The sequence below is a fragment of the Chiroxiphia lanceolata genome, chromosome 5, assembly GCF_009829145.1.
Source record: "Chiroxiphia lanceolata isolate bChiLan1 chromosome 5, bChiLan1.pri, whole genome shotgun sequence".
Lineage (NCBI taxonomy): Eukaryota > Metazoa > Chordata > Aves > Passeriformes > Pipridae > Chiroxiphia > Chiroxiphia lanceolata.
The window spans coordinates 7,595,980-7,609,957 of record NC_045641.1 but is presented as its reverse complement, the minus strand read 5'-3'; the positions used below and the strand labels follow the sequence as shown (position 1 = coordinate 7,609,957).

The window sequence follows — 13,978 nt, the reverse complement described above, 5'->3', positions numbered from 1 at the left end:
ATCCTTCTCGATACAGCTGAATAACCATGTTACAAAACGGGCGAGCAACTGGCTCAGAGCTTGGACACAAAGTTACAGTGAAGGGGATGACATCAGGCTGACATCCAGACACTTGTGGGGTTCCACAGGGCTCCATCCTCGGCCCAGGGAGGTGGTCCCAGCAGCAAGTGTGTTGGAGATCAGAGAATGTTTAGACAACGCTTTCAGACATCGGGAGTGAGTTTTGAGGTTACTCTGTGCAGAGCCAGGAGCTGGACTGATGATCCTTGTGGATCCCTTTGAGATCAGGATATTTTACAATTCTATGAACTATTCACTCATTTTCCAGAGCCAGTGATAAGGCAGGCCTAATTTTTTTTCCTTTTTTTTACAGGCTACTATGCCATACAGTATCTATTGCTTTTGTGAGATAGGAAGAATATTGAAATACAAGATAATTTGAGAAGCTTGTATTAAAATAGATAATTGAACACAGGTCTCCTCAAATCCAGACAGGTAGCCCTACCCTAGTTTTTATCTCATTTTGAGGGTCTTTGTGACATTTTTAGTATTTTACAACACCTGGCTGTCAGTTTGAACTGTTGCCCCTTAACTGCACATTAGGCTGAGACCCTGAAATCCCATAACTACACCTGCCTGCTCCATCTCCTTACTGAAAAATCCTGCAGCTTATGCCCAAATATATGGCATATACAGGTTGGAACAGTGCCACGCAGAATGGAGAATGCTAGGTCTGCATTAAAAAAAAAAGTATTTTAATAACACATAAATAAGCACATTTAACTCTTACACATATTTTTCAGGTAATACCACAAAACCACTTTACAGTTACTCCAGAAAAAAAACCAACAAAACAACAGCTCAATAGGCCAGCATGAATAGCCACCACCTTCATGGTTTTGGGCAACATCAACACCTCACAGAATTTCAGTTACAATTTGGTGCAGTTATCAGAGAGTGGATTTTCACCAGTTGGGTACAGGACCTGAAAAGTACCTGAAAGGAGAAATCTTCAGACTATGTATGTAATATGCTTGTTGCTGAACCACAGGCACAAGCATTTGTGCTTTGCATTTTTTAAACCAAGTGCTGATAATTCAACGATCTGCTGTCTGCATGTCTTGATTAACATATTGCACCATGCTTTCCACTCCAAACAGACTTGGTGGCAAATTAATGTGTTACTTGAGTTTATTACAGTCCTCTAAGAATCAAAGACATCCCAGAGAGTCATTGCTTTGGCAGAGAAGGAAGTAAGAGACAAAAATCAACTTAGAAAAACGTTGCCTTTCACAACAGGCTACGACGCCACTTCAACAGTGATGATTTCACACTTCCCGGTATCTTGATCCGTGCAGGTAACGTGCAAGGACCCATCCCTAGATAAAAGAGAGGGGTATGTTTAGGACTCAACACAACACTCAGGATGCCACTGCATGTTCCAGAGAGAATAAACAACAGCCTTCACACCCATGAAAGGAAGAAAGATCAGCATCAAAATATCCAGGGAAGACAATATTTCAACACAGATCAAAGTGTTTAGATATGGATTTCTTGCCCTTATAGCATCTATCTTCTCTACATATACTGAAACAGACTCAGGAACATGTTTAAATACTGTAATTGAGTTTATTTAGTACAGGTTTATAAATAGAATATGTGTAATATTATTCAAAATATTCATTGTGAGAACTGAGTAACAGCAACAGACTGATAAGAACATCAAAACGTGAGAACTTGACTTTGAAAAAAGTGTAAGTAGCCTTTAAATTCCAAGGATCTTCTTCAACAAGGAAAACCCTTATTTTGAAAATCCAGTAATTAAGAGACAGTAGTGAATCCCACTTCAGCTAGACACAAACACACAAAATATTCAGATAGAAATAAATGTGCTCCACTGAACTTTCTCTCCCTTTTTCACCTGTTACTTAAACCTCCTTTAATATAATGCTGTTTTTCTGCATGACAGAGTTGCATCTATAATCCCTAGGATGCTTTTCTTACCAGTGCTAAGTGCAAATCTCTGCATGACAAACAAGGTATTTCAGGTGAGGTCTATTAACAGGCTTTATTGACATGTGATAGCCGTTGTAAATAAAATGAAGTATTTTGAACTGAAATAACAAGCGGGGGTTTAGTTTTTCAGCAACATCTACACAACTTGTGTACCATTTAGGAAAATAATATGAAATTCAGGGCAGCCCTGAGAAGATAAAGATGTCTTGACTACTTAGAATTCCACCTTCAGATATCTTTATAAACTATTTAGACTATTTCAAATGAGCCCAAGCACTCCTACTAAGACCTAGGTAAGTTAGAGAGATTTTTCCAATATCCTGTCATCCCCATTCTGCCATAAAACACACCTTCACACAAACTTCATACTTTCCTACAAAAAGTCCCCAGATGACCATGTAAAAAAGTAGATTTTTCAGTCCTGATCTCCTGTGGCACTGTCTCTCTACCTAAATCTGCCTCAGAAGGGACAGAGCCACAGGTTTTCCCTGTAAATGCTGCAATGCTTCATGGATTCCTTTGTAACTAAAAAAGACAAAATATCCTTCAGTTTTTCCCAAGAGTGTGAGCAGAACTACCCAAGCCCCTTCCATGGGAAGTTTGAGATCCTGACTGCTCTCAAGCACGGTTAATCTGATCAACAGCTCAGAAGTTGCTAAAAATAACCTATACAATTGTGTTAAGATTTATTTCTTTAGAAATCAAACAATGAAAACACCGAAGGTACGGCCAGAAAACCACATTCATACAGAGTTTGCCCCTGCCAGGGCTGTACAGCCCTGTAAGCAGTGAAATGCTGAAATTTCTCAATACAAAATTAAACATTCTGTACAAGGAGCAAAGACTGCTCGTCACAAGTGGGACGCAGCAAGGTAAACGGCAGAGCAATAAGTATTTTGGGTACCTTTTCATAGTGAGAACAGTTAGTATATCATGTAGGCCATCCTCCTTTTTATCTAAATCCTGGAGTACAATCTATTAAAAAAAAAAAAAGTTAAATTATAATCAAGTTCTCCAAACTCCTGTGCAGCAGTTTAATGGAAGTGACACAACAGCTCCAATGTGAAATTCATTCTGTTTAGCAACTTGTACTGGTAACTCCAAATCGAAGCATGTCCCAGTGGACTTCCTTTATCTGCAGTGCCAATTTATGTATTTTTAGCTATTTGTGCTATTGTTTCTGTGCTTTTGTTTCAGGATCTATCACTGAGATAGCTGGACACCTACCACTGCCACAGCCTACAGTAAGAGCTGAGCATCTTCCTTCACTTAGGATCAGTTCTGTAATTATTAGGTAACATCCTTTCCCTATCCCTCTAAAAATATTTGGGCAGGACTAAGGTAGAATAACTATTTTCTCAAATATTCCATCAATTTCAGACACATCTGCCCCTCCCCAAGGCTTTCCAAGGAAAGCACATCATCACTGTTTTAAACAAGCTGTGTTCTCTCTCTGCAAGTTGACTCCTGAGTAAGATCTTTAAAACCTCACTTGATATAATCACATCATCTTACAATTGTGAAAAATCACATTTAATATGTAATACCAAGATCCTATCCAATCTAAGAAGATCAAAAAGTAATCAGCAGTACACACACTAGCTACATCATTATGTTGAGCAGTTTTATATTTAAAATGTTGGAGATCTGTGCCCTACTGCAATGACTGGAATCTCTCATCCCAGTTGAGCTTACTACAGCAGTGTCAAACATCAAGCCCTACCAACCATTTAGGAATGAAAACGGGAAACTTCAGTTTTCTTTATAAAGTGCTTCAATACTTTGCATGTAGAAAAGAATGACTGAAGACTGATGCCCAGAGAGATGCAAGTTTTCTAACAAGTTTTGGTAGAGGTGGGATTGGTTTCCATTTTTTTCAGATCCAACAGACTTTCCAGTGGTTGCTATTAAAAGTGCACGAGTGTGTACATCCTCACCTGTGCAAATTTATCTTCTTCATTCATGGGACCTTTCCCCAGTGACTCGTACAGTTCAAGGCACACAGAAGAAATGTTTCCAGGGGCATGCAGGGTGTGCTGCCTTCGAGCTGGCAGTGGTGTCCCTGATGGAAACAGCACTGTGAATTTGTCAGCCCCTGACTCGTCTACTCCCTTTAAAAAGAAAAAAAAAGAGTTCATGCCTTTCTCTAAGTGCTTCACTGAGCTAGAATGGTCACAACAATGCTCCACAAGAAAAGAAATTCAACATTCATTCCCTCTGCCACATTTGCCATCACAGCAAGTAAAAAAATTAAAAATTGACATTCCTATAAAGTAAAAGTTCAGCTATTACAACATAGAAAAGATACAATCTATCTCCCCTTAAAATCAAGCCATTTTTCCTGTCATTTTTCTGTCAATGAATCCAAGTTACCACATACTACTGACCTATGGACAATCTGTAGAAGTAATAAAACAATACTGTTTCTCTAACATCAATCATTAGTGTTATATATTCACTGCAGCTGTAAAATTTTCTAATATTCTAATTTTAGTCTTACCTTTAGAAGAATATCTTTGGCAGAACACTCAATAAGTGCTTCTTCTTCTAACAAGGTATTCTCTTTTCCTAGCAGAATTCCTGCCTCTATGGCTGCACCAATGGGAATAACTTCATCTGGAGGAATTGAATTCAGTAACTCCACAGTTGGGAAAATGTCTTTGATCAGCTGCTGTAGCTTTGGGATTCGAGCAGACCCACCACACAGAACTACCTGGAGAACATGACATAACAATTTCAAATCTTTCTGCTGTCAAATAAAACAGACAGGTCACAACCTGCAGTACAAAACCACAAACTGCTCTGGGATACTTAATTATCTGTAGTTGTTACAACAAAAACTGATGTAATCTCTGCTTGACTTCTGATACTTTTGCATTTGAAATGAAAGGAAATACGGTGTCTTGAAAATGTGTTTCTTATAGCAAGAATCAGCTAGATAAGGTAATGTTCTTAGAAATCGAGAAATTCATCACAAAAATAGCATCAGGTTGGAAGAGACTTCCAGAGATGATCTAGTCCAACCTCCTTGCCAGAACAGGCAGAGTTACAACCTGCTCAGGACATTACCTCCACAGATACATATTCCACAGACTCTGGGGGCCATTATTTCAGCATTTGATTTCCCTCACACTACAAATTCTTTTCTTGGAATTTAAAATTTCCCCATGCTGTAACCTGTGCTGCTTGCCACTCACCCTTCCATCATGCACCTGTAGGAAGAAGCAATTCAGGTTTTGTCTTTTAGTCCAAGTCTTATTACAGTGACTTTGTTGAAATCAGCCTGATATGGAAACAAAGCTAATTCCTACTTTTCCTCATGTAAAACATAACTTGAGAGTTGTAAATCAGGTTAATTTATTTTTACATTTAAAGTGTTTCCCCCCCAAAGCATTGAGGCCTGAGAGCCTAAAAGACCACCTAAAAAATACTGCCACTAGAAAACAAAAGCTGTTTTCTGAACAGTGGCCTGGGATGCCTCATTATCCACCAGGAAAACTGAGATGTGACACAGCAAACACTTTAATTAAGAGTCTGAAATAGCATTAAGTGCCATTAAAAGCACCAGCCAGCTTCTTCAGAAGTGTCAGCAAACCCCATGCAATGCTCAGTGAAGGCAGAAGCAAGTCCATATACTGAACTTAAGGAAGGTATTCCTCAGCTCTACCAAGAGTTACACAAACACACAAAATAGAGACCAATCATCTCCACTTAACTGTTTTTGGGGAGCTAAGCACACTACAGACAAGTGACTTCTATTATTACCTTATTAATATCATCTGCTGTAAATCCAACTTGCTGCAAGAGGTTTTTAATGGCTTCTACACATTTACTAAAAAGTGAAGAACAGATAAGTTCAAACCTGGCCCTAGGAAAAAAACCACAAAAAAAACATTCAAGAAGGGTCATCTCATCTATTAGAGACAAATACCTGAAATGGAAGAATGATCATTTTTAGAATATTCTTTGGTTCTCTAGCTGTACCTGGTATTTAAGGATTAAAAAAAATATCTTCTTTTCCAATTATTAATCTTGAAGTGATTCTGTTGTTGTGAAAGTATCTGTGAATAATTCCACCACTAACACCTACATGGAATGCACATTCATTCTTCTTCAGTGTACTCTAGAGAAAAAACAGTATTGTCTCAACAAAACCCAGCATTGCTGTCTTGACTCATATTTGAAAAAATAAAGCAGCAAACATCCTGGAACTGTTCCATCACCTTTAAAACGGACACAAAGACTCTATTTGGAAATTTCAGAAGCAAATCAAGCTGTGTCCTGATTTGCACACAGGTAATAGGTTAAGCAAATTAAAAAACAAACTTGTGCTTGCTTTCATCTCTTTCAAGCCTGAAGAAGTGGTTTTACTCTGCAGGAACACAGCAAGTCAAAGTCTGCAGCACTAGTCCACAGGATTAACATCCTTATCCAAAAGAGAGCCAACCCAAGTTACACAGTACTGCTTCCCAAGCCTGAAAACATGCTGTGCTTTATCGCAGCAGCTCCAACTTCTGCAGCAGTGGATGCACAGCTCTGGAATGGAAAAGTCCATTTTATTTTGCTAAAGCTGCTGCAGTCTGGAAGAGCAATCGAAGTGAGCTAAACATCTAAATAAGTATCATCCCAAGGGAAAAGAGACTTAAGAGTAGGACAGAGCAGTACAAACAGAGAACATTTTTCTACTCCAGCTGTCACTGAGGCAGCATCAACTTCCATGACACCTATCATTCTGGAGCTCATTTAGATGAAGAGTAAAAAAGTCTTCTTTTCTTTAGGGAAGATACAACAAAAAAATCACTAAGGGGGAAGAAATAGCCACCTAGCTTCATTACAGTATCTACTCCCCTTCAATCAACAACCACACTCCAGAGATGGGGTCTCCTTGTGCCTTTTTTCACTTTATTTTCTAACCATTAGGGCAACACTCTGTTACTGCCCTAACTATACAGATTGCAGCACAACAGAACCATCAGTTTGAAACAAAGCAAGTTGGTCTTTTGTCTTCTGTTTCCAAAATAAATGCCACCGGAAATCAAAGCTTATTGAACTTCCTAAATGTCACCTAGGAAGATTGCAAGAACAGCTTTATATAAAGGCAGTAGCTTCAAGATTTGCCTTACCTGGACACGTTACAATCAAAATCCAATCCATCATACAACGAATCTACAAAACAGTTTGCACTCCCCAGGGTCGATAGAGAGTGTTTTGCAATATCAGCACTGTTCATTAACTTCATCATGGCTCTGGGGTTTCCTCTAATATCATGTTTACAAGACCTGTATTAAAAAAAAAAACCCAGAAGATACCAGTTCAGAAAGGTAGGAATTTGACTGATAACGGTAACCTTCTGAAAGGAAAAACAGTTTAGAGCTATTAAACTCTTTCTGTAAACATTTTAGTATTAACTACAATGCCACTATCGAAAGCTTGCCAAGAAAAAGTATCTGTTTCAATTTCAACTAGAGATCACAGTGAGGAGGCACCCTGAACTCAGGCATTAGTGTTTATCATACAGATTAAAGTCTCTCTGCACAGTTTCTCAGATGAACAAATTCTGTAAATGGCTGCAAGGAACAGCAAGAAAAAGTCTGCAAGTTACTGATTTTTAACCACAGATTAAGAAGAAACAGAACAGTGACCATTAGACATGTCAGCAAAATAGTTAAGTTTTATCCAAAAAGTCTTTTTGTGGCAGTATGCTACTGACCACCTCAAGACCACTGAGCTAGTGGTTATGCATTGGTTCATCACAGGATGGTGTGACACACAGACTTCAGCCTGATGACCCAAGTCCCTCTACAGGCTTCCACACCAAGAAAACTAAACAAAACCACACAGTCAGTTCCCTGACACCCAAAAAGCTTGTGACTGAAAGTATGGAAGCAGCCTGTAGTCACACACATCACTCAAAACACAGCAGAGTTCATAGCTGAGCCGTTATAGTTCAACACCAACTCCAGGCAATATCCACACAAACCCAAGCATTTCCCAGTCTTCCTCCTCAGCCCTCAACAAGTGACTGCTCCTTTATTTGAGCCATTTCACTCATAGATGGTCTGACAGATTTTTTTTATTTTTTTTTTTTTTTTTGAAATCAAGCACTAGATAATGAAGTTCCTGTCCTGGGAATATGCTTGGAATTCAAAACTTACCTCTGAAATTCAGAAGCTAAGTGCTGTGCCAGAGCTTCTGTGAAGCAAACTCCACCAATGCTGTCATCCGTGTTTGTAGCAAGCACACGATATATCCCACTGTTTACTTCTATGACTGTGATAGAAAGTGATGTCCCACCAAGTTTATAAACCAACACATTGCTGCCATGTTAAAAAAAATATTGAAAGTAGCATGAATAAGCCAGCAAAAAAGATGTTAATTTTGACACACTGTCTATAAAGATTACCACCAAATAATGTACTGCAGGTTTTAATCAGTTTTCTCAAGATTTTTTTTTTTTAGGGTGTTTGTATTTAATGCATCTCAGTAGTCCTGACTGCTTGACAACGTGCTCTAAAGAACAAAATTAGTCTGTTTCATACAGTGAGAGCAGCCAAGGTTTCTCCTTCAGCAGGACTGAGAACTAACATTACTTTCAAGGTTACAGGCAAGAAGTATATGAGAAGGGTAATTACAGAATTACAAATGGTTATTGGCTTTATTGAGAGGAAAAAAACCCAAACAACCAAGTCTCAAATCATTAATTTTGTATTGACTGCTAAGGCAACACAGCATTCCCTCATTTAAGATTTCTTGGGATTTAAGTACAGCAGCTTAAATTTAAGAAGTAAAATATTAGAATTTTACCTTTTCCCAGTGGGTGAGTCCTGGCCAATTCCATAAGCGAGGAGAGCTGCAGATGGTTCATGGATTAATCTCATAACATTAAACCCAGCAGCTGCAGCTGCTTCCCTGCGATAAAGCACAGTAGCATTTCATTTTCCTTTAATGGTTTCACTATAGTCACACACTATTAACATTTCCTCTGAACTCAGAACTTGGTTACAGCATGGTATTAGCAAAGCCAAGTGACTGGAAAAGGAAGGCACTAAGTTCAGTTGCTATTGTGTTCTTGAGGTAGTTGGATCTGCTGTGTGCTTATTGGCCATGAAAACTCTCATATAGCAGCCTACATAGCCCATAAAAACTGCAAAACCCCCTTCAACTACAAGATTAAAACCCCTACCCTCAATCAAACTTGGTAACTTATCTTCAGGTGTGGTATTAAAAGCTCTCGATACATTATTTCAACAGGTAACACGCTAAAGAAACCACTTTGCTTCAAAAGGAAGTTACTGCGCCTCACTTGTAACACTTCTTTACATGTTTTCTTGAAACTTCAGTAACCCTGGGACTGCCCTGCAACTTGTTTCCTCCACTTTGAAATTATTTTGAAACTGTTTTACCAGAGCAATAGAATGCTTCATTATAAATGCTGCAAATACCAAGCTCACTCATGTTTTATGAGCAACTTTTAGGTGCATTTTAAGTATTTCATGACAGATAAACGTAAGGGCTTCCACAAAGCAGAAATACTACTACCACATATCAGCATCTACTACAGAACAGCAGATGCTGCCAATTATGCTCAGCTTTAAGCATACTTATATTTTCATACAGAGGAACTGTAACAGCAGAATTGATTCCAAAGAGACTTTCCAAATAGAATAGTGGGGTATTTTCCACATGTGAACTCTGACAAGAGTCCTCAGCAAGTCACGTAACACCATTTGGTTTGGTGAGTATGAAGGAAGGGAAATTAAGGAGGGTGAGAAACTGTTTCAAAGGTGACACTGAAGATCCTGATCTGAAATGATGTTCTGTCCTTGATGATACCAAAATTCCCTCTCACTATAAATGATTCAGAATGTCCTTTTGGTTACATCAGTGAATTCCACGAAAAATTTCTAAACCCAGGATTTAATCTCCTGCTTTAATATTTTCCCCATTCAAATAACATCCCAATATCTTGACAGTCACAAGCTGAAGTCCAGCAGGAGAACTGCCACTGCTGATCTTCCAGCCTGTCTTCTTTAGGTACGTTAAGTAACAGAAAAATCTTAATCCTCTTACCCAAGGGCATTTTTCTGATTCTCTCCAAAATCAAATGGCACAGTGACAACAACATCGTTTACATCTGAACCCAACGCAGACTGAGCAGTTTCTGTTTAAAAACACAGGAAGAACATGTTATTAAAAGCATAAAAAACCAATATACTTCATCTTAAAAATACGAGGACAGCTTAAAAAGCTAAAATGTGTTATGATTTTGATTATTATATACCTTTCATTTTACTGAAAATCAGTTTTGCCACATCTTCCGGGTTAATAAGTTTATTATCTATTTCATATTGAAGTTTTCCATTCTTCTCAATTATCTGTAAGGAAAACCAACACACCTTTGTTAGATATGCAATATGGTTAATAAAAAAACATAACATTTAATTTAGTTTCTGTTCAAAGTAAAAAGAACTGGACTGTGTAAATACTCTCTGCATTAGTACTCTATTACAAGGAAATAAATGCTTCCAAGATGCTTATCAAAGATTACAAAAAGACCTGGATCATCTGACATACACAACAGTGACATTGAAGGACCTAAAGACTCCAGACTTCCTTTTTCTATTAAGTTTTCCTTAGTACAAAAGCAATCATTAGAACAAAAGTGCTTGCCTGGTTATATCCCACAAGAAAAAGCCCAGCAATTTATAAAAGCACACCAATACAAACAGCCAAAACCCAGAGAAAAACTTGCTCCTTCTTTATGAATGTATTTGCCCGGATACTTTTTTCTCTTGTTTTGCAAAATTTTCTAGTAACAATCACAGCATTATTCAAATTAAATTTGCATTTAAATCGAGTGGTTAAGCATTTTTATCACAAAGTGCTGTAACCTGAGCACCTTCTACCAGCACTAAGAAAACCCACAATGCTACTACCCAAATATATTAAGATTCATCTCTTTAGAGAATGTCCAAGAGATAGGTAAGAATTTTTCTGTTGGACTACGTCATGCTGGCAGATCTCAGAATATGGTTATCTACTAGATAAAAAGAGAAACACAGCAGCAAGTGGACCTCATATGAAGAGGTGATCATTAGAGAACACAGACATGAATGGCATAAACAAGGACAAGAAGAAAAATATAAAGTCATATAAGTTACTCTGGGAACAGCAGAAATCCCAGATCATACTCACAGAGCACTTGCTTTCTGCAATATATTTCTCTGCCTGCGGGTCACCAGCGCTGTCCAGACAAATTCAAAATAACAAGATAAATCATTTGCTCAAGGCTAATTGCACAAATTCACCTTGCTCATATTCCTTATAAACATCTCCAATATATCAAACTATACTTCCACCAAAATTCCCGTTTCCACCCTACAGATGCATTTATACAGTCGAAATAAAGACAACAGTTTTGACTTTCAATCTCCTTTCCATAACTAATAATTGAAAAAAAACCTACTAGTTAGGGAAAGGGGAAAACAAAACCCAACACATTGTTTCAACCTGCTAGCCCCAGTGACCACTGTAAAAGATCTCAATAAAGTTATGACATGAAAAGTGCTGGGAAATACATCAGAACGGACAACATGAAGGGGCTGTTATACACAGCTGGGTCATCACTAAAAAGTTCTGATACATGTCTGATGTCAGATCTAACCCAACAACCAACCAGAACAACACAAGTTTTGTTCTAGTCACTGTAATTGCCAGTGCAAGCCATCGCAGTTCCACTGACTGAGGAATCACAACAGTGTGTTTCACTATTACAATATAAAAGTTTCATGCAAACAAAGCCACAGTGGATTTTACACGCAGAAAAACAACCCAGTAATAAGACATTTTAGTTGAGAAATTTAAGTATATATAAAAAAGCATATGTGCAACTTGTTACTAAATTTCACAATTTGATTTTCACAGACAAATTCAGACCTAAAATACTACACACCTCTTTGCTCCTGGAATGAAATGTAGGCTAAGAAGTTAATAATATAAACCTGGTCTAGTGGACAGTGTGCCTTCCACGTGCCCCACTACAGGGGGGTGGAACAAGAGGATCATTAAGGTCCTTTCCAACCCAAAGCATTGTGACTATGATAACAGAATGATTTTTTTCAGAGATTACACGCCAATGCCAGGTTAAATTAAATGCTGTCACAATACATTAAAATGCCTCCAGCATCAGCGCTGAGAGGTTTCACCGACCAGCTTTAACGGAGAAAACCAAACTTCTCACTGCTCCTTCCATACCCGTTCTCTTACCTTCGCCCGAGGATCTGCTTTACTTTCACTACGGTGTTCGAAATATTTCTGATCCTACTCTGCTTTGCGGCTAAGCCAACCACCTGAATAAAAAAAAAGTAAAAAAAAAAATAAAGTTAAAAAAAATTAAAAAAAAAAAAAAAGTGAGCAGCACGCAGAGCCCCCCTCCCTTCTCCCCTCAGCCTCACCTCTTCGCTCTCCGAGAACGCCACGACCGCGGGGGTGACCCGGTCCCCGGCGTCGTTGGCGACCACATCTGCGCGGCCATCCTGAGGGGAGAGACAGAGACACCCGTGAGCCGCCTCTCGGGGATTCGCCGCCCCGCCCCGGCCCGCCCCCTCCGACCGGCAGGGACCCCCAAGCAGCCCCCCAACCCCGTCCCCCCCTCACCTTGTAGACGGCGGCGCAGGCACAGGTGGCTCCCAGATGAACCCCGATGGCCGCCATCGGCCCCACCCGCCCCGACCTGCACCGCGCGCGCCCGCCCCTAGCCAATCCCGCGCCGCACCGCCCGCTCGTCACCAGAGGGACAGCCAATGAGAAAAGCAAGGGGAGGCGCGTCACCGCGTATAGCAACGGGGGGCAGACTGTGCTTGGGAGGAGAGGGTATTTTGGCGGGAAGCGGCGCTGAGGGGCCTTGAGCGGTTCTTCGACGCCGGCACACCTTGGGGGGGGTGGAAATAGAGGTGGAAGTTGAGAAGTTAGAAAATAGAGGCATTAAAATAGAGATTAAAGGGGAGAAAGCAGAAGCTGTATCATGTACATGCTGCAGCGCGTGTCTTATCTCCGTGGCACCTCTTGTGATTTAAATGCAGGCAACGGAGTGCATGGAGACGTTGTAAATTACAGAATCACAAGGCCAATTAGGTGGGAAAAGACCTCTGAGATCATCGAATCCAACCTATGACTGAAAAACACCCTCTCAACCAGACCAGGGCGCTGAGTGCCACATGCAGTCTTTCCTCAACACCTGCAGGAATAGTGACTCCACCAATGCCCTGTGCATTGCATTCCAACGTCTAATCATCCTGTGCATTGCATTCCAGTGTCTAATTGTCCTGTGCATTGCATTCTAATGTCTAATCACCTGTTCTGTGAAGGAATTCCCCCTAATGTCCAACCTTTCTATATTATGGAAATATTTCTGTGTCCAGTGCTTCAGGTCGAGCTGAAGCACTGGTTTTGTATTGTCTAACGAGGCACGACTGGTGTCTGAAAGCAAAGCTTGGTGTCTCACACTGTTACACTGCTATTGGAAAAATACACCCTCAATACCACAGGAGAAGGGGGAAAAAAAGAAAAAAGGAAATTATTTCTACATTTCTATTGTCAGCCCTGGGGAAATCAGCACCATTTGCACAGAACATCATTCACACATCCTGGCCAGAGCTATCATGCTGAAGGCTCCTCAGATTTTGTGTGTCCCTGCAAAGGGCGCTGCAAAGTTACCAGAGAGCAGGTCACCCAATGTTTGCAGCCTCACACTGTACAGATGACAGCACATGTGCAGATTTGGGTGCTCATTTGCATCTCATTTCCACAGGGAGTCGAAATGCCCTGCTGGACCATCTCACTGCATCATTCTCAAGATTGTCCTTATCCTCCTTTATATATCATATGTTGAGAGTTAAAGCAATAAATTAAGATCACATAGAAGTGAAATGAGTTACTTGGAGTCATAAAGGGATTTTGTGTC

The 13,978-nt window shown here is 39.8% G+C and overlaps 1 protein-coding gene across 1 annotated transcript; it reads right to left on the bottom strand.

Annotated features, from left to right (window-relative positions):
• Positions 1-734: 734 nt before the first annotated feature.
• HSPA14 (heat shock protein family A (Hsp70) member 14) lies at positions 735-12,774 on the bottom strand. Its single transcript, XM_032689217.1, has 14 exons — positions 12,673-12,774; positions 12,471-12,551; positions 12,283-12,365; positions 11,212-11,260; positions 10,298-10,391; positions 10,087-10,177; positions 8,821-8,925; positions 8,172-8,333; positions 7,140-7,295; positions 5,782-5,884; positions 4,517-4,729; positions 3,954-4,127; positions 2,921-2,991; positions 735-1,379 (listed from the first exon to the last, which is right to left on the bottom strand). Exons 1-14 carry the CDS (start codon positions 12,727-12,729, stop codon positions 1,301-1,303), a joined length of 1,518 nt encoding a protein of 505 aa, XP_032545108.1. The 5' UTR covers positions 12,730-12,774; the 3' UTR covers positions 735-1,300.
• Between the last annotated feature and the right edge of the window lie 1,204 nt (positions 12,775-13,978).